This window comes from Pogona vitticeps, chromosome 2 (genome assembly GCF_051106095.1).
Source record: "Pogona vitticeps strain Pit_001003342236 chromosome 2, PviZW2.1, whole genome shotgun sequence".
Taxonomy (NCBI): Eukaryota; Metazoa; Chordata; class Lepidosauria; order Squamata; family Agamidae; genus Pogona; species Pogona vitticeps.
This window is the reverse complement of record NC_135784.1, coordinates 64064901-64082526: the sequence shown is the minus strand read 5'-3', so window position 1 is coordinate 64082526 and position 17626 is coordinate 64064901. Positions and strand designations below refer to the sequence as shown.

The 17626-nt window shown below is 41.0% G+C and overlaps 1 protein-coding gene across 7 annotated transcripts in view; it reads left to right on the top strand.

Annotated features, from left to right (window-relative positions):
• Window positions 1-17626, top strand: part of COL7A1 (collagen type VII alpha 1 chain) — a 156062-nt gene that overhangs the window by 104192 nt on the left and 34244 nt on the right. For 5 of the 7 annotated variants that reach the window (XM_072989560.2, XM_078385265.1, XM_078385264.1 and 2 more), the window contains 17 exons: window positions 1252-1296; window positions 2513-2584; window positions 3607-3651; window positions 3985-4047; window positions 4317-4361; window positions 6097-6132; window positions 7167-7202; window positions 7812-7856; window positions 8209-8241; window positions 8850-8912; window positions 9008-9043; window positions 9173-9253; window positions 9884-9952; window positions 13037-13072; window positions 13545-13586; window positions 13674-13718; window positions 13862-13906. In XM_072989560.2, the coding sequence (XP_072845661.2) occupies window positions 1252-1296; window positions 2513-2584; window positions 3607-3651; window positions 3985-4047; window positions 4317-4361; window positions 6097-6132; window positions 7167-7202; window positions 7812-7856; window positions 8209-8241; window positions 8850-8912; window positions 9008-9043; window positions 9173-9253; window positions 9884-9952; window positions 13037-13072; window positions 13545-13586; window positions 13674-13718; window positions 13862-13906 (837 nt within the window). Of the gene's footprint in view, window positions 1-1251; window positions 1297-2512; window positions 2585-3606; window positions 3652-3984; window positions 4048-4316; window positions 4362-5866; window positions 5903-6096; window positions 6133-7166; window positions 7203-7811; window positions 7857-8208; window positions 8242-8849; window positions 8913-9007; window positions 9044-9172; window positions 9254-9883; window positions 9953-13036; window positions 13073-13544; window positions 13587-13673; window positions 13719-13861; window positions 13907-17626 lie in introns of all 7 variants that reach the window. The other 2 variants (XM_078385262.1, XM_078385263.1) reach the window with 2 other exon arrangements.

The window sequence follows — 17626 nt, the reverse complement described above, 5'->3', positions numbered from 1 at the left end:
GAAAAGCTTAGCCGGAGCAGAGTCCGTTGCTGATAGTTGCTTGTGACCGGGGAGAAGACCCAGAGAAGAGATTGGCTGAAAGATGAGAAAGAAGAGGACCGATGGAAAGAAGAAGAACATAGTGAAAATAACAGTTAGATTTAAATGAGTTTTATATAATTTACCAGGACACTCCACAGATTATTTAAAAGTGGCCATCCTAGAAAAAAGAAACTGTAGGCAAGAATCCACAGAGAAACAGCTGAGATGAAATAGATATTCATACTAGACATACATATCAAAGGACTTAATATAAGCCAAGGCTTTTGGGAGCACTACCAAATATAAACACTATAAATAATGTACTTTATTGCATCTTCCAAATATTTTCCACCCTCAACAGGTCCACCTTAGAAATTTCTAAGGGAAAACAAATTCTACTTTGCTCTTGTGGCCATCCATTGCCTGGGATAATTCACACACTTTGCACTTGAATACAAAAAACAGCTTGTAGAAAACTTCACCAAGGACTGTAAATAGTCCATCTAATTAGCATTCATGTTACTCTACCAATGTTATTTTACCATTGTTAATTTATGAGAGGTTCTCACATTCTTTAGAGCACAATAGCTTCTACTAAAGACCTGCATAACAAAGACACTATTATCATCACTCACCAACTTTCTTACCAACCAATTGTGATCTCTGTGTTGATATCTATATTTTGATGCCATCTATAAATCTTTCTCATATTATTTCTCCTTATCTTATGTCTGATGAAGGGGACTTGTCCACGAAACCTCACATCAAAAATATAAAAGTCAGTCTTTAAGGTGCCACCAAGTTTTTTGTCTTTTTTTACTTGTTATTTTTATTTTGTTTTCACCTATAATTAAAACTAGAAAGATTCAAATCCAAAAGCACAACACATTTTTTGAACACTGCTCAGAGAGAATTCACTTGGGAGGAGTGCACAAACAGACATGGAAATAATTTAGGGTCATTGCCTTTTAGCTCTAAATCCCTTTGTCTTGAATCTGTTTTTCTTTTCTTTTTTAATTGCATCTTTTTAAAAAAATATATAAATGTGAAATGCATAGACTATATGTATGGGGCTATCTCTCTGATTACTCATTTGCCTTCTGCCTTAAAAAGTCTTTGTAAAATGTCTACTCCTGTGACTTACATGTGAGTGTGTGTGGACAGGGATTAGGTTATCTGTCTGACAGATAATTCATGCATTTGATTCTGTGCTGTATCTCTTGTCTCCAGGGTAGAGATGGCTTACCAGGCCCTCCAGGGCCACCAGGACCCAAAGTGAGTGCTTCGTTCAAGCCTGGACATCAGCTTTTCTTGGAGGATGAGCTCACAATGATGACAAAAAACTGTTCATTATTAGTGTTGATCTGCATCCTGAATACCTTAAACTCCAAGGGAAACCTTTGGATTTGAAAGTCCTAGAAACAAAAGTATTCCTGAATCTTTTGTCCCTTGTGATTTGTACTCTGTGATCTACACCTGATCTAGATCTAGACCTGGGTAAAAATTGCCCCCCCAACCATATTTGCATACTTCGAAGCTAAAATGGTGTCACCAAATGTCACTGGTAACCAGTACCTCCTACTTCAAAAAGAAGTATTTCGCTTGCTTAAGATGCTTTGCAGCCACCTGCTGCCAAATCCACAGATGTCCTTTTGAACTAAGCTAAATGATTGCTTTAAAAGGAGGAGGGGCAATTGCTGTGGTGGAAGTGCAGGTCATTGTGGCTACTAGGGAATGGGGTTGGTCCAAGGATCCACCAAAGTTGCCTACCCCAGTCTGGCCAATTCCTTGGGCTAGCATTTCAGTACGACACAACGTTCACTAAATACACACATCTATTCCCACGCAACACCTGTTCCCATTTTATCTTGATCACTAAGAATGGCCTAGTTTCTAACAGGGATAAAATGTAAAGCTTGCCCCTAACATGCGTTGCTCTAAGTAGATATAACACCTCAGAAAATATCTCTAACACAAGTGCTAGGCATTTCCTGTCTGCTGACTGACCCCATGGCTACACAATTCCCCATCCACTTTAATTATCGGAGGAAAACACAAAGAGTAACCATCAACATGTGATACTGTCAATCTCTTTCCCCACCCTGCCAAGCCCCCACCCAAATTCCTGCTCGTCACCTTATTGCGTTTCTGTTTGAGTTGTTGTTTATTGGCCTTACCTCCATAAAACTCTAGCTTCTACATTCTGAGTTTTGACTTAGACCTATTGAAAGTCTCATCGAGCTCAAAACTCTCAAGATAGAAGCCTAAAAAAAGTGCTGAGTAAGATATCTGGTCCTTTAGCAATCATTTGCTCGTTCCCAAGGAAAGGTGTATCATGACAGGATGTAACCGTTCCTACAACTCTGTTTTGAATATGAAATTTATTGATGGGTTATGAGATAGATGAAAATGCATAAAGAAGCTGTTTTTGTATTGAAGGGCAGGACAGAGGGAGGGAAATCGCTGGACTGATATATTTATATGTTTCCAGGTAGATGTGACGGAAGGAAGCCTTTCGGGGCTTCCAGGGGAACGTGGCCCTGCTGGACCCAAAGGAAGCAAAGTGAGTGCAGAGCCCTCTCGCTTTTCCTTGCATTAGTGCCAAACTCGACCTCATGTTAATTGTGTCAGTGTTTTTCTAGTGAAAGCTTCCTTTTCTATGTGGACAGAAGATGAAGGGAGGCAGTTTTCGCTGGGACTACGGGGACCATGAGAAAGAACTAAGCTCTGCTTTCCCTTGCACTTCCCCTTAGCAGCTCTTCACTTCTCTCTTTTTTTTATAATAGTTTGCATTTCTTAATTGCATTTATACAATTAATGTCATGTCTAGTTTGGTATTTATTTGTTAATGAAATTCATTTTGCAATTTTGGAGTGTTTGATTTTTTTAAACAGTTCTTGTTTTTCTATTTGAATCAGCGGTCCGATCGACTTACTTACAATGTCAATAATGAATCCTTGTTTTGATCTTGAGTTATATCAGAATTGCCACTTCATGTCCTTGCTTCCCAAATCTGAGAACCATAGCAATTTGAACCCAGTTCAAATCTTAAGTCAGCTCTACAACTAGAAATAAAGTTTAGCTTATGCAGTAATGTATGGGTGATCATCTTGTAATGGGATTTCATTGAAGAAAGCATGGAAGTTGCACATTAGCTTCCTTTTACTTGGCAATTAGTCATCAGCAAGAAACAAGCTGTTTTATTTGCAAGTCAATTTTGCAAGTATGGCATCTTTGAAAATGCTGTAATTCATGGTCATTTGTTTTGATCCTGTGGTTGCAGGATTGTAAACTCCTTTCTCTTTGGAAATATTTAATCATCAGTAAGAGATCTGGATGCTCTCTTTTTAAGAAATCAAAAATATAAATATTTATCAAAACATCAGTGTGCATGTTGTCTTGAGAAAATTAAGAAAATGACTGAAACAAGCAAAAACTACTCATTGTTAGAAGTAAAAATCTATCTTTAATTTATTAATTCATCTTCCTTTTAACACTTGTCTATTAAAACTTTCCAATTAAAAACTGATCTCATAAAGCGCATCATTAAAATTAAGCCCTCTCTTTTTCTTCTTTCTTTTACAGGGAGAGCCAGGAGAAGATGGTGAAAAAGGCTCTAGAGGCGATAAGGTCTGAATGTAGTAAGTCTTCCAGCCTTGCATCTCTCCAGCTTTCTCTGTGTCTCTTCTCTTCCTCCACTTGCAAGAAGGCAAACTCTTCTTTTCTGCAAGTGTTTGACTTTGTCTTGCTTTTTGATTCCTTTTCTCTATCTGTTTCATGGGCTTAATAAATAACTCACCGAAGCAGAAGTTAAATTGCTGGTTGATCAAAGAGCAGAATGTCAATTGGCGATTCAGTGGGAAGACTCGCACAAAGCGGTGTGTGTGCGTGCGTATGTGTGTGTTTGTGCGCGCGTGCCAGCCTGATTGCCTTTGTGACATCAAATGACATTTTGAATTGCAGGGTGAAGCCGGGCAGAAAGGGGGAAAAGGAGAAGCTGGCGAGAAAGGCAGAGATGGTGCTCCAGTGAGTATTACTGATGGACCTGTGACAGAAATGGTGGCCATTAGAAGAAAGCGTAGGAAAACATTTCCAAAATTGAAGTTCCTACTGCTCTCTAGTCATGTTGGGATTGGGGAGGACATGTTCCATACTGAGAAATGCATGATACGAAAACAAGGGCGTCCTGTTATGCCTTACAAATGTATTCAGTGCTGCATTACACTGTGCTTTAGAAGGTGGTATGGATGCCTTCTTAGTCTAATGGCTACTCTCAATGTCCTTTTTTCCTTCAGGGCCTTCCAGGAGAGAGAGGCCTTCCTGGGCCTGAAGGGAAAGCAGTAAGTGAAAGGGAAGACATTTCAGCATTGAAGTTGGGAATTAGTATGATGTTTGGAGCAAACCAGGGTTAGAGGAGAGAGGAAACAAAAGAATCAATTCTTGAATTATGGCAGAAATGTGAAAGAAACGTAATGAAATTCACAAGCTGTATGGCTTGGCACCCCTCACCCCAGTTTCAGCCAAATGTTGCTGTCCATAACCTTCTAAGAAAAGCATGCAAGGGGATCATTCCAAACACAACAGGGGTGCCTGAGTGTCCCATTTAATTCAATCCGTGTACAAAAAGGTCCAGATTGGCTGAAATGCTTCACCAAAAGGAAGTCAATGTCTGAATGTGGGCTTCTGGAGAAAATAATGGCCCATGAGCACAGATCTTTGCCCAATGCCTCCAATCTGTCATATAAACTCTCTGTTTCTCTTCAGCTCACCAGTTCTGCTGTTGTGGAGACACTGCAGAAACTTCTGTAAGCGTAGGCATTGGTGATGTTTGTTATTGGGACACGTGCAGTTTGACTGGAATCCTTGTTGGGTAGATACAAAACAAACTTTGAGTGAGGCTGATAATGATTTTCCTCATTATGGGACTGGCAGTGTGTTATCAGCACTAGGATACCAGGGTGAAATTTGGGGAGCAAGGACTGTGGAGAAAAGGGATTCCATTCTGTTTTGGTTTCCGTGTATATTTTTGCATCTTCCTAGAAGCTCTTTCACTGTTGTAGTGTGTCCCTTGCTCTTTCTCACAATAACAATTGTTTTGTGATCTAGAATCTTCCTGGTTACACCTTTTGTTTTGGGAACAAAATGGACTCTTGTGTAATTGCATGTGATGTGACAGCTACCTTCCACCCACACTGTCCTGTGAAGATTTTCTCTCAGGAGATTCAGGATCTGTATAATGTCCATCATCTATAGGAATGGTCATTTGGTATTTCTGCGCATTGCTTCTATTAGGTGGAGCAGGCCTGCTCAGTCAAAACATTGGGTTTTTTCATGAAGGCTTTCACAGCCAGGATCTAATGGTTGTTGTGGGTTTTTCAGGCTCTTTGGCTGTGTTCTGAAGGTTGTTCTTCCTGATGTTTCGCCAGTCTCTGTGGCCAGCATCTTCAGAGGACAGCACTCTGCACCAGAGCACAGAGTGCTGTCCTCTGAAGATGCCGGCCACAGAGACTGGCGAGACGTTAGGAAGAACAACCTTCAGAACATGGCCAAAGAGCCCAAAAAACCCACAATAACCATTGGGTTTTTTTTTTTTTTAAAGTTGAAGCATTGATTTAAGCAACTTTATAGCTGGAAACCATTAAATGCTCTCTATGTCTCCAGAACCTAGGATGTCCCATTCCCCCTTTCGATCTACTGTTTTGGGGAATTTCCATGCTAATAGAAGGACTACAGGTCTCCAACAGATGATAGCACACAGCATCCTTGCCTTCTTATTATAGTCAATGTTGTTGGTTCATATGTGTCTGTTCTTCAGTCTCTGTGTGTGTCATTTCCTCCCATTCAGGGCCTGCAGGGTTTTAGAGGGCCACCCGGCCCAGCTGTAAGTAGTCTCTCTCAGATCTGGATTACTGGCTTGAGTTGTCTTCTTCTACTTGCTTGCTGTCTTTTTAGCGCAATAGGAGCAGCTCTGCCTTGGCTTTGTGTTGTAAGGGCAGCAAGGACCTAAAAAGGCTTGCTTGAGGGATTGCTCTGGGTCTCGCTAACACTCTGGATATTTGAATTGGATCTTTGCAGGGTTTCCCAGGCTTCCCCGGAGTTCTGGGCAGACCGGTAGGTGCTCCCATCCCTTCTTCCCTTCTTGTATTTCTCCCACTCTACTTTACATGTAGCAATTTGCTTCTTGCTGATAGGGGTGATGGGTCTTTTCATCTTGCTATAGCACTTACTGTTATTGCTGTCAGAAGAAAAGCGGAGTCCTTGACACAGAGGCTCAAGTAGGAGTCAAAGGATTTTTAAAAAGCCTCTTACTGCTTTCTTTACTTGCCAAATAGGATCAGGATAGCAACACTTAGATTTAACATTTGTAAAGTGTTTTGGTATCCTAAGGGGAAAATCCTTCATCATCTCCTCCTCTTTCTTCTTCTCCTCCTTTTCTTAGAATTTTCCACAGACTAATGGAGTGTAATTTGAAACTTGGGAGTCCTCAGCAATTTTTTTTAAAGAACTCACTATTCCTGTACATCTCATTATACCACCTACCATCTTGAAATCTTTAACTTGGAGGGAGGGAGTTAAATTTCCCTCTAACCAAAGTTTTCTAAGTAGTATCCAATGTGTTAAAAAGATAAAATATAAGGGTTTGGGGGAATCCTGTCCATTTGAATCACCCCAGGGTTTGCAGAAATCAGCTTTGAAAGCAGAAGGTGTATCTTGTATATACTATATGGTATATAAACCTTGCTGCTGTGGAATATACGTTTATCTGTTAAAAAAACAAGCAGACAAACACACAAATATTACCAATTTCTAAATTATGGCAACTCCAGAATGTACTGTTCTGATTTATGCAAATCACCACGAAGTGTTCTGCTAGTATTTTCTGTTCATGAGTGTGAATATGCCAAGGCCTAACAATGGTATGAAGAAAATCCAATGGCAGAAATGGCTGGTGGTCTGGTTTTGAGTTGTTGAGGAACTAAGAAAAGCTCAGATGTTGAATTATCAGTGGAAATCTCATCTGAAGTGAAGTAGCCTGACACATCTGTTTTACCTCTCTGTCAAGACTTCAGAAATAGCTGATTAGGGTTGCTGAGACAGGTCATCACCAGATCCAGCCTTAATTATGTGTCTCTTCATTCATACAGGGCAACCCAGGGGATCCTGGACCACCAGGCCCTCCTGTAAGTAAGAGTGGCATTTTTCTTAGTGATATGGTAACAGTTAAAATCCAGTTAGTTGACTGCAGATAAAAAATATGTGTTTCAAATGTCTGAGATGAGCACAAGTAATTTAGTGCTTACCTAGTTACATAACAGCAAAGCCTTTTGTATTCTTCTCAGAACAGGAGACAAACCCACCTTTGCCAAATAGAGAACAAAATGCATTTCACAGTAGACTTCTGATAAATACTATATTACCTTCTTCATTCTATATCATTGCCCTATCATATTCTCAAGACTGTAGGCCTAATCTTTCAAGACACTTCATAGGAGATTTTAAAAAGTTATCTCATTCCTAAAGATACATAGAATCAAGAGGAAAATTTTTTGAGATGAATTAAACAAGTATGTAAATAATGAATTAAATCAGGCTTCATCTATAAATAAAATTGTTTTGCTTTGGTTCAAATTCAGGTTCATTTAGACTGTCCTGATTTCACTGTATATCTGAAGAAAGGTCCACAAATTTGTGATAGGAAACAAATTTGTGGTATAGAGTTTTTGAGTTAGTTCAGTTGCCATTGTCACTGTTGTTACTCTTTGAAATATCTGTCTTCTCTTTCCTTATAGGGTCCTGTTGGCCTTCCAGGAACACAAGGCCCTCCTGGAATAAAGGTAAGTCAGTATACACCAGGCATATATCCTAAGATGAACACACACACACACACACAAATTCAAAATGTGATGTGATTTTGGAACCTCCTTTCTCGCCAAATCCCTAGCATCTCGACATTTACATCCTCTTAGTTGTAGGATGAACAGGTTTGTAACCATTCTGTGGAGAACTCTATTTCACAAAGACATCTTTGAATCTACATGTTTTCTAAATGTTTGGTACAGCAACTCTATTGTTCCGCCAGATGATTTGCCACATTCTGCTCTGCAGAAACTGAAGCAATTGGAATGTGTGTTTTTATCAGTTATTAAAACTAAGTGAAGATGGTTGTTTTTCCTTCCATATTTACAGGGAGATGCAGGAGAACCTGGCTCCAGCATCCGGGTAAGTATCTCTGACCTTCACTCTTCAGCGCACACATCCTGTTGTCTCAGAGTGTTGTGGTTTTATATCAAACATTTCAAACTGTTTGTTCATTGTCAAAAATACTGATATGAGCAAAATGAGTGTTACATCTAGCATGTTACCTTGCTGGAGGGAGCAAGAAGTTACATATTGACCAGGAACGATCATTACTTTTGGGAGGTCCAATGAAAAACATTTTTAGTTATTTCCAAAGAGCATTGTAGCTATTTTTAGAGGCATTGTAAATGACATTTTCAAAATTGGATGCCATTCTTCTTATCAATCATAAAGTTGGGTTTGTTTGTTTTTTTAAGTAATGAAAAAGTAGTAATGGATTGAGTCACCAAATAATACAATTTTTATGTAATGTTGATAATGAATCATTGTGGGATTGGGGAGAGACTCTGCAAAGTGTAAAACATCTAATTACATTTTAAAGCAATGCTGTTCCAAGCATTGTTCATTTATTTGGTGGGACCTTGCATTTTGGCAGGACATCTTCAGTGTCATGAAAGAAACCAGTGACTGTCGCTCTGGCTAGGTGTAGGTCAGCAGGACTCCTCAGTTTTTCCTTCTCTTCTTCTTAGGGTTTACCAGGCCCTCAAGGCAATGTTGGACTTCCAGGACCACCAGGACCACCTGGAATTGCAGTGTGTATCCGCTTCTATCTCTTAAGCTTGGGAGTTGCTGAATAATGAATTTACTCAGTTTCTAATTCCTTCCTTTTGTTTTTGTCTCTTTTCAGGGTCCACAGGGCCCCCCGGGATTACCAGGACAAGTGGTAAGTTTGCTTGTAGTCTCTCCTCACTTTCTGCACTCTGCTCCACTTTAGGGACTCACACGTCCCTCTTCAGTGAACCGCACTTCGATGCCTACTCAAATTCAAGCTGCTTTCTGCCTGTTTCCTCAGGGTGAGCCTGGGAAGCCAGGTGTACTAGGGAGAGATGGAGTGCCTGGAAAAGAAGGGGAACCTGGACCGCCTGGGAAAATGGTACAGCCTTCAACTTGAGACTGTTCTTTAAACTGTGATTCTGCCTAAGAATGGAAATGACAGTAAGACATGATGTTACGTGATCTTGCCTCACCCACACAGCCAAAGGCTTAGTTTCAAAAAGACCTTACTTTTGTGACTTCTTATATTGGTGGGTTTTAAATATCTGCATAGTATGTGCAGACCAGAAGAAAGGTATTTCAATCTTATGGAAGTACACTTCCCCCTGTGATTTTGCATGAGTTGCCATTCAGCTCTCCAAGCAGAGTAACACAATGTCTCATGTAAGGGTGCAGGTTATGTTTATTGACGGGCATGATGGTAGGGATTTAATTTGGATCCAAGGCATGGAGAGGTTTGTCTGAAAATGAAGTAGAGCAGAGATACTTTGCAGTAGAAGAGGCCAGCTTTTTCTCTTCTGAGAAGCAGCTACTGCCAAGCATATGACACTCTGTTGCTCTTTGGCTAAATGCCTTCCCCAGGGAGCAAGCACTGTTGAGCACAGAAGGAGATACTTTCAAGTGAATATGCTGAGGATATCACTGTCAGTAGGGGACAGACAACAAAGTACGGTAGACATCATTCCATCACACAAGTAAAGCCTAATTGCCTGTATTCATTGCTTTCAAGGGTGTCCCTGGACCTCTAGGACCTGCTGGCCCCAAAGGGGAACCTGGGGATGCTGGGCCCCCAGGGCAGGTGAGAAACGCATCCCTTTCCTTGTCTTTATACTTCAGTCTTCTCTCTTTCATTCATTCTTGGGCCTCTTGGCTTCTGACAGACAGACAGACAGACAGACAGACAGACAGACAGATATACATATACAGTGGTGCCTCGCATTACAACGTTAATTCGTTCCAGCAAAATCGCTGTAGAACAAAAACATTGAAAAGCGAAAATTAAAAAGCCATTGAAACGCATTAAAACCTGGTTAATGCGTTCCAATCGGCTAAGAACTCACCGTCCAGCGAAGATCCTCCATAGGGGCGGCCATGTTCAGGTGCCTGCGCAGCGAAAAATAGCTCCTAAACACAGCGGGGAGCCATTTTGAGCACCCGGTGGCCATTCTGAAAACCCGACAATCAGCTGTTTTGATCATCGGGAAGCGAAAATCAGTTCCCGCAACAGGGAACCGATCATCATGCAGCGAAATTCCCCCATTCAAAATGTCATTTTGCGATCGCAAAAAACTCGTAATGCGGATTCGTCCTTAAACGGAGCGCCCGTCTTGCGAGGCACCACTGTATATATGTATGTGGGGACAATGGGAGTTGTTTGTATGGCTACAGCTCCCATTGTCCCCAGCTAACTTAATCATGCTGCTGTTATTTTCACAATATAACATGACTGAGATTGCCAAGTTTAGTTAAGACTGCTGTTTTCATTATTATTTCTAAAGTATCTTGCCTGCTTGCTGCCTTCAAAATCTTTTAAGCTACTCTTTTCATTATTGGAAAGTGCTGAAAGATAGGATAAGGGGGAAACCCCAATGATAATAAAAACATCTTTTATATCATTGTTACTGAATACCTACTAAAGGTCACTGCAGGAGAATCAGTAAAATAAATACCATTTATCTGGTATTTGTATTTTGTGTTAGAATTATTCCTGTATTGCTTCTCATTAGAACAAATTCGGAAACTGACTTATAGTACGACTTACAGTACTATAAATCAGTTCTAAATGCTCAACAAAAATATTTCCAGACAATTAACAAAGGGAGAAAACCAAAGTGGAAATCAGAACAGTAAACTTGGAAGGTACCTCCAGATCATCAAACTCAACCTCTGGTTTTAAATAAATCTAAATGTAGAGTTTGGAATAAATAAATATTGAGGCTGACTTGCTGCAGAGGTGAGATCATTTAAGGAAGAGCAGCACTACAGAGGAGATCCACCTCAGTGTCACATCCTAATGGAAATCCATAGTCTACTGCACAGACAATAGAGCTTCCCCCAAAGATTGTAATGGTGTGGGAGGTTGGTGTATTGGATCTTGTAGATCATTCTAAAATGCCCATGCTGCTAAAGTATTATTATTTCATTATACTGTCATTAACTATATGCATTTAGTTTTATGTAGAGTCTTACATAAAACAGCAAGCAGTTTTATGTAGAGCCTTACTAATTCATGTCTTAGTACGGTGGTGCCCCGCTTGACAATTAGCCCGTTAGACGTCAAAATCGCTTAACAATGAGTTTTTGGCAATCACTATAGTGATCGCAAAACAATGATTCCAATGGGTTTTTTGTTTTACGATGATCAGTTCCCTGCTTCGCGAACCATTTGTTCGCATTATGATGATTAAAAACAGCTGATCGTTGGGTTTTCAAAATGGCTCCCCGCTGTTTTCCAGACCTATTTCCAGAAGACAGCGATGCAAAATGGTTTCCCCTATGGAGGATATTTGCTGGACGAGCAGATATTTCCCCCATTGGAATGCATTGACCGGTTTTCAATGCATTTCAATGGGGTTTTTACTTTCGCTTGATGACGATTTCGCTTAACAGCGATTCTAACGGAACTCATTATCGTCATCAAGCGCGGCACCACTGTACTATGTTATGTGCCTAAATATAATTCTTTGTCTTGGTCTTGGTTCTGCACCTGAGTGAACACTCTCCATGAAACTTTCCAGAGCTCCAGCTTCAAGGCTTCTTTCCCTTGATTTTACAAAGCATACTCCACCCATTTATTTCACTCCTGTTTTGTCTACTGTGGCAATTACATCTGTAGCTCACCTGGAGCTAAGAGAATGATGGAAAGTTTCTGTAAATAACCTCTATAATTGTTTGTCCATCCCCTTCATCTGAAAGAGGCCGTGAGGTAATAAGCAGTGAGAATCACTATTCTGAATGTCTTTTTACACAATATAATATTCATCCTTTTGTATTTAAACCTTTATTGGGAGAAAATTCAGAATCTGTGTTTGTAAACTGAAAGCTTCTCTTGCATTACTGGCATGATGATACGATCCAGTAGAATAGGTTCATTATCAATAATTCCAGCTAGGTCTGGAGGGGTTGATGCATTCCAGTTTCAAAATTTGACATTTTGTACATATAAAGTGCTAAAATAGTTAAAAGAACCTGCAACCCTGAAAAATATGCATTGTGCTCAAAAATGAGGTTTGAATAGCAATGTACTGAATTCCTAAAGGACTCTGCAGGACAATTAGTCAGCTGTCCAAATGCAGCCATTTTCTTTAACAGTAACATTCTTACTCAGCAAGAGACATCCAACCAATCTCCCAAGCCTGGAGACTGCAGACATACTACATGATTTACTGAACTATTTACATATATGCTAAATTCCTTACTTAGCAGACCACACAGTTGGCACGGCACACACCTATATCAGAAGATCACAGGGAGAGCAAGATAAATGTAAAATAAGATTTGCCTCGCAAATTATGAGCACCCTCAAACGATCTATCAGTTGAGCGTGGAATATCAACATTGATAAGAAAACCAAAACAAGAGCAAGAAGATGTAAATATACACAGTCAAACAATGAGCTCACAAGAATGCAGCTAGACAGAGCAACACAACTTCTGATTCCCCCCCCCCCCAAGAGGTCTATAAAGGTCTGTAAGGCTCTTAGGAAAGATATCGAGGCATCAGACCTTCTGACTTTACACCTTTTATTCTTGAATTGTAGAAATTACTATCTTTAGAACCTTGCACCCATTTTTAGAAAAAGGTTCCGTAGTAAGTTGTCCACTCATTTAATGTCTCACCTTTTTTAATCCACCTCTTTTCTTCTCTGATTGGTTCTCTGCAGACGGTTGTGGGGCCACCAGGAGTTAAAGGCGAGAAGGTAGGCTGAAATTCTGCTTGGATCGGTGTGGTAAATGCATACAGTATAATGTGGAGGGATCTGAAACTACAACACAGTATTTTGGGAGTTTTTGGAAACGTGGGAAGAATTATAGAATGAGCTTTAACGTTCTGATTCTTTTTCAGAATTCTATTCCTGCAGGTAGTAGTCCTTTAAAAATAGTAGTGTTTGCAAAAGACTATTTGGATGCTACAGTCTGTCAGGATTGTATTGGTTAGTCACGGATGCTGTAAACTGTGGCCGGTCTTGTTTAAGAGGTGATTACTTATGACATTCATCCCACAAGTATAAAGCATCCTAGGTAGAAAATCAAGAATATTCTCTATGATATCTGAAACAGAGGAGAGGCAAGCTCAAAAAGAGAAAAGCCTATTGGGAGGATGGCATGCAGGGCTAATGGAATTCAAAGAGGAGCTTCTGCAGTATTGAACATCTACATGATCTGTTTTAGGGTGCACCCGGTGATTTCGATGGGGAAGTTCTGGGAAGACCCGTAAGTTGCCTTTCATCTTACTTCCCATTGTTATTTTTCAGATCCCATGCTTCTCATACCAATAGTACTGACCTTTCTGTTTTGCAGGGTCCCAAGGGTGAGCGTGGCATACCAGGCCCTCGAGGAGAGAAGGTGAGAAACAGTCCTCCAGGGGGGGAAAAAGCCTTTCCCCCCCTTTTTTCTTCTGACAGCTGTGGGCTTCCTGGAAACCTCAAGGCTTCAATTTTATTTTCAATGTCAATCCCTTTCAATAATGTCTTTTTTACCTGTGCTAGGGAGAACCTGGGGAGCTTGGGGAGCCTGGAGATCCTGGAGAAGATGTAAGTATTTTGGGATGTAAAGTAAAGCCCTTGGCTCAGTCACTTCCTCTCCCAGGACAGCTGGGAGACATCATGTCCAAGTATTGTGGCCCTGCTTCTGGAAAACAAACCATAGATTATCTGGGAAACATGAAATACAGAGGTGCCTAACCCCATGCCAGTGTTTTGGGATATAACTGGCTAAATAACAGTACAGCTGAATAGTGTTCCTGCATCATCACAAACTTGTCTGAAAATATACAGACAGGATGTGTGTTTAGTCGTTTAGTCGTGTCCGACTCTTCGTGACCCCATGGACCAGAGCACGCCAGGCCCTCCTGTCTTCTACTGCCTCCCGGAGTTGTGTCAGGTTCATGTTGGTTGCTTCGCAGACACTGTCCAGCCATCTCATCCTTGGTCGTCCCCTTCTCCTCTTGCCATCACACCTTCCTAACATCAAGGTTTTTTCCAAGGACTCTTTTCTTCTCATGAGATGGCCAAAGTACTGGAGCCTCAGCTTCAGGATCTGTCCTTCAAGTGAGCATTCAGGGTTGATTTCCTTTAGAACTGATAGGTTTGTTCTCCTTGCAGTCCAGGGGATTCTCAAGAGCCTCCTCCAGCACCACAATTCAAAGGCATCAATTCTTCGGCGGTCTGCTTTCTTTATGGTCCAGCTCTCACATCCATACATCACGACAGGAAAAACCATAGCTATTGATTATTAGAGTCAGGTGCAGCAGACAGGGACACCTCACGGAATCTGTGCAAACGCACAGAGGTGTTAGGCAAGGCTGCCTACTGGCTCCAGCATTATTCATATTTTACATAAACGACTTATCAAGCTGGCTTAACACCGCCGATCTCCATTCACCTAAACTTACAGACAGAACAGTGCCAGCCTTACTCTATGCTGATGATACAGTAATTCTATCCAGAACCCCCATAGGGCTGAGGAGGGCACTTAAGAAGCTTGCCTCATACTGTGAATATAAATCCCTAACGATTAACTATCAGAAGACCAAGATAGTCGCCTTTGGACAGAGACCCAAGCGTAGGTCATGGCAAATAAATGGACACAGTATCGAACAGGTGAACAGCTTCAAATATCTGGGGGTAGTACTACAGGCCTCAGGATCTAGGCTTCAGCATAGTAAATTTGTGGCTGATCAGGGAGAAAGATCGGCTAATAGTATAGTAAAATTCCATCTCTCCCAAGGAGGGTCCTTTATACCAGCAGCCCTCAAACTGTATAGAGCAAAGGCATTAGCCCAGCTGCTATACGGCTCATTCATGGGGCCACCCAGCTCTCACTTTGCACCACAAGAAATAGTCCAATCCAAATTCTTAAGAACTATACTCCAGATCCCAAGATGCGTGTCAAATGCAAGGATAAGGCTAGAAACAGGATGCCTTAAAGTAGAAGCCTGGATTAGAATTCAATCTATATATATGTGGCTAAAGGGACAGTTAAATCCAAAAGGCCTATTTTCCTTGTTATTTAAAGACAACTATCAATCTAAGTGGGTTAAATCGGTCCAGGGCTACTTGGGGAAAATTGGCCTCTCACCTCAGGCACTTATATCCTCTGGAATAGAGCAGGCAAAACAAATAGTTAAACAAAGAATAGAGGACAATGAATATCAAACAGACCTTTCTAGCATCCAAAATATGGCAGCAAGGACTTACATCAAAAATTTTATGGTACCGGCCAAATACTTAACATCTTTGGAAATTAAAGGAATTAGAAGAGCCTTTACTCTGGCAAGGTGTTTGGCCCTCCCCTCTGCTGTACTAGAAGGGAAGTATAAAAATACCCCTTTTGCTGAAAGGTTATGCTCCTGCCACCTGAGGGAGATTGAGACCATACAACACATGTTCTTCACCTGCCCATTGTATGAAGCAGTGCGGAAAGAGACTATAACCCCCTTAATAGATAGACTGCCAGGACGTTCGGAGGGAAAAAGGCTTGAGTTCCTTCTCTCAGATGTTGATGTCCAGATCACCTGTCGGGTTGCAAGGCTCTGTGTAGCAATACTTCGACTGCGGAAGTTAAATACCAATTAGATTGCTGTTCCCAGTTGTATGTATGCCAACATGTTCTAATGGAATACTGAAAGTTAGAAATTTTAAGGTTTTATAAGGTTTTTACTTATGTGACTGGTCTAAGGACTGTAAATAAACTATTGATTGATTGATTGAGCCCAGGAAGATAAAATTTGACACTGCCTCCATATCTTCCCCTTCTATTTCCCAGGAGGTGATGGGACCAGTGGCCATGATCTTAGTTTTTTTGATGTTGAGTTTCAGACCGTTTTTTGCACTCTCCTCTTTCACTCTCATTACAAGGTTCTTTAATTCCTCCTCACTTTCTGCCATCAGAGTGGTATCATCTGCATATCGGAGGTTGTTGATGTTTCTTCCGGCAATCTTAATTCCGGCTTGGGTTTCTTCCAGTCCAGCCTTCCGCATGATGTATTCTGCATATAAGTTAAATAAGCTGGGGGACAATATACAGCCTTGCCGTACTCCTTTCCCAATTTTGAACCACTCAGTTGTTCCATGACGAGTTCTAACTGTTGCTTCCTGTCCCACATATAGGTTTCTCAGGAGACAGATAAAGTGGTCAGGCACTCCCATTTCTTTAAGAACTTGCCATAGTTTGCTGTGGTCCACACAGTCAAAGGCTTTCGCATAGTCAATGAAGCAGAAGTAGATATTTTTCTGGAACTCTCTGGCTTTCTCCATAATCCAGCGCAAGTTAGCAATTTGGTCTCAAGTTCCTCTGCCTCTTCGGAATCCAGCTTGTACTTCTGGGAGTTCTCGGTCCACATACTGCTGAAGCCTACCTTGTAGGATTTTGAGCATAACCTTGCTAGCGTGCGAAATGAGTGCAATTGTACGGTAGTTGGAGCATTCTTTGGCACTGCCTTTCTTTGGGATTGGGATGTAGACTGATCTTTTCCAATCCTCTGGCCACTGTTGAGTTTTCCAAACTTGCTGGCATATTGAATGTAGCACCTTAAGAGCATCATCTTTCAAGATTTTAAATAGTTCAACTGGAATGCCATCACCTCCACTGGCCTTGTTGTTAGCCAGGCTTTCTAAGGCCCACTTGACTTCGCTCTCCAGGATGTCTGGTTCAAGGTCAGCAACGACATTGTCTGGGTTGTCCGGGATATCCAAATCTTTCTGATATAATTCCTCTGTGTATTCTTGCCACCTCTTCTTGACGTCTTCTGCTTCTGTTAGGTCCCTCCCATTTTTGTCTTTTATCATGTTCATCTTTGCGCAAAATGTTCCTCTAATATGTCCAATTTTCCTGAACAGATCTCTGGTCTTTCCTTTTCTGTTATCTTCCTCTATTTCTTTGCATTGTTCATTTAAGAAGGCCCTCTTGTCTCTCCTTGCTATTCTTTGGAAGTCTGAATTCAAGTTTCTGTAACTTTCCCTATCTCCCTTGCATTTTGCTTCCCTTCTCCTCTCTGCTATTTCTAAGGCCTCGTTGGACAGCCACTTTGCTTTCTTGCATTTCCTTTTCTTTGGGATGGTTTTCGTTGCTGCCTCCTGGACAATGTTACGAGCCTCTATCCAAAGTTCTTCAGGCACTCTGTCCACCAAATCTAGTTCCTTAAATCTGTTCTTTACTTCCACTGTGTATTCATAAGGGATTTGGTTTAGATTATACCTGAGTGGCCCAGTGGTTTTTCCTAATCTCTTCAGTCTAAACTTGAATTTTGCTAT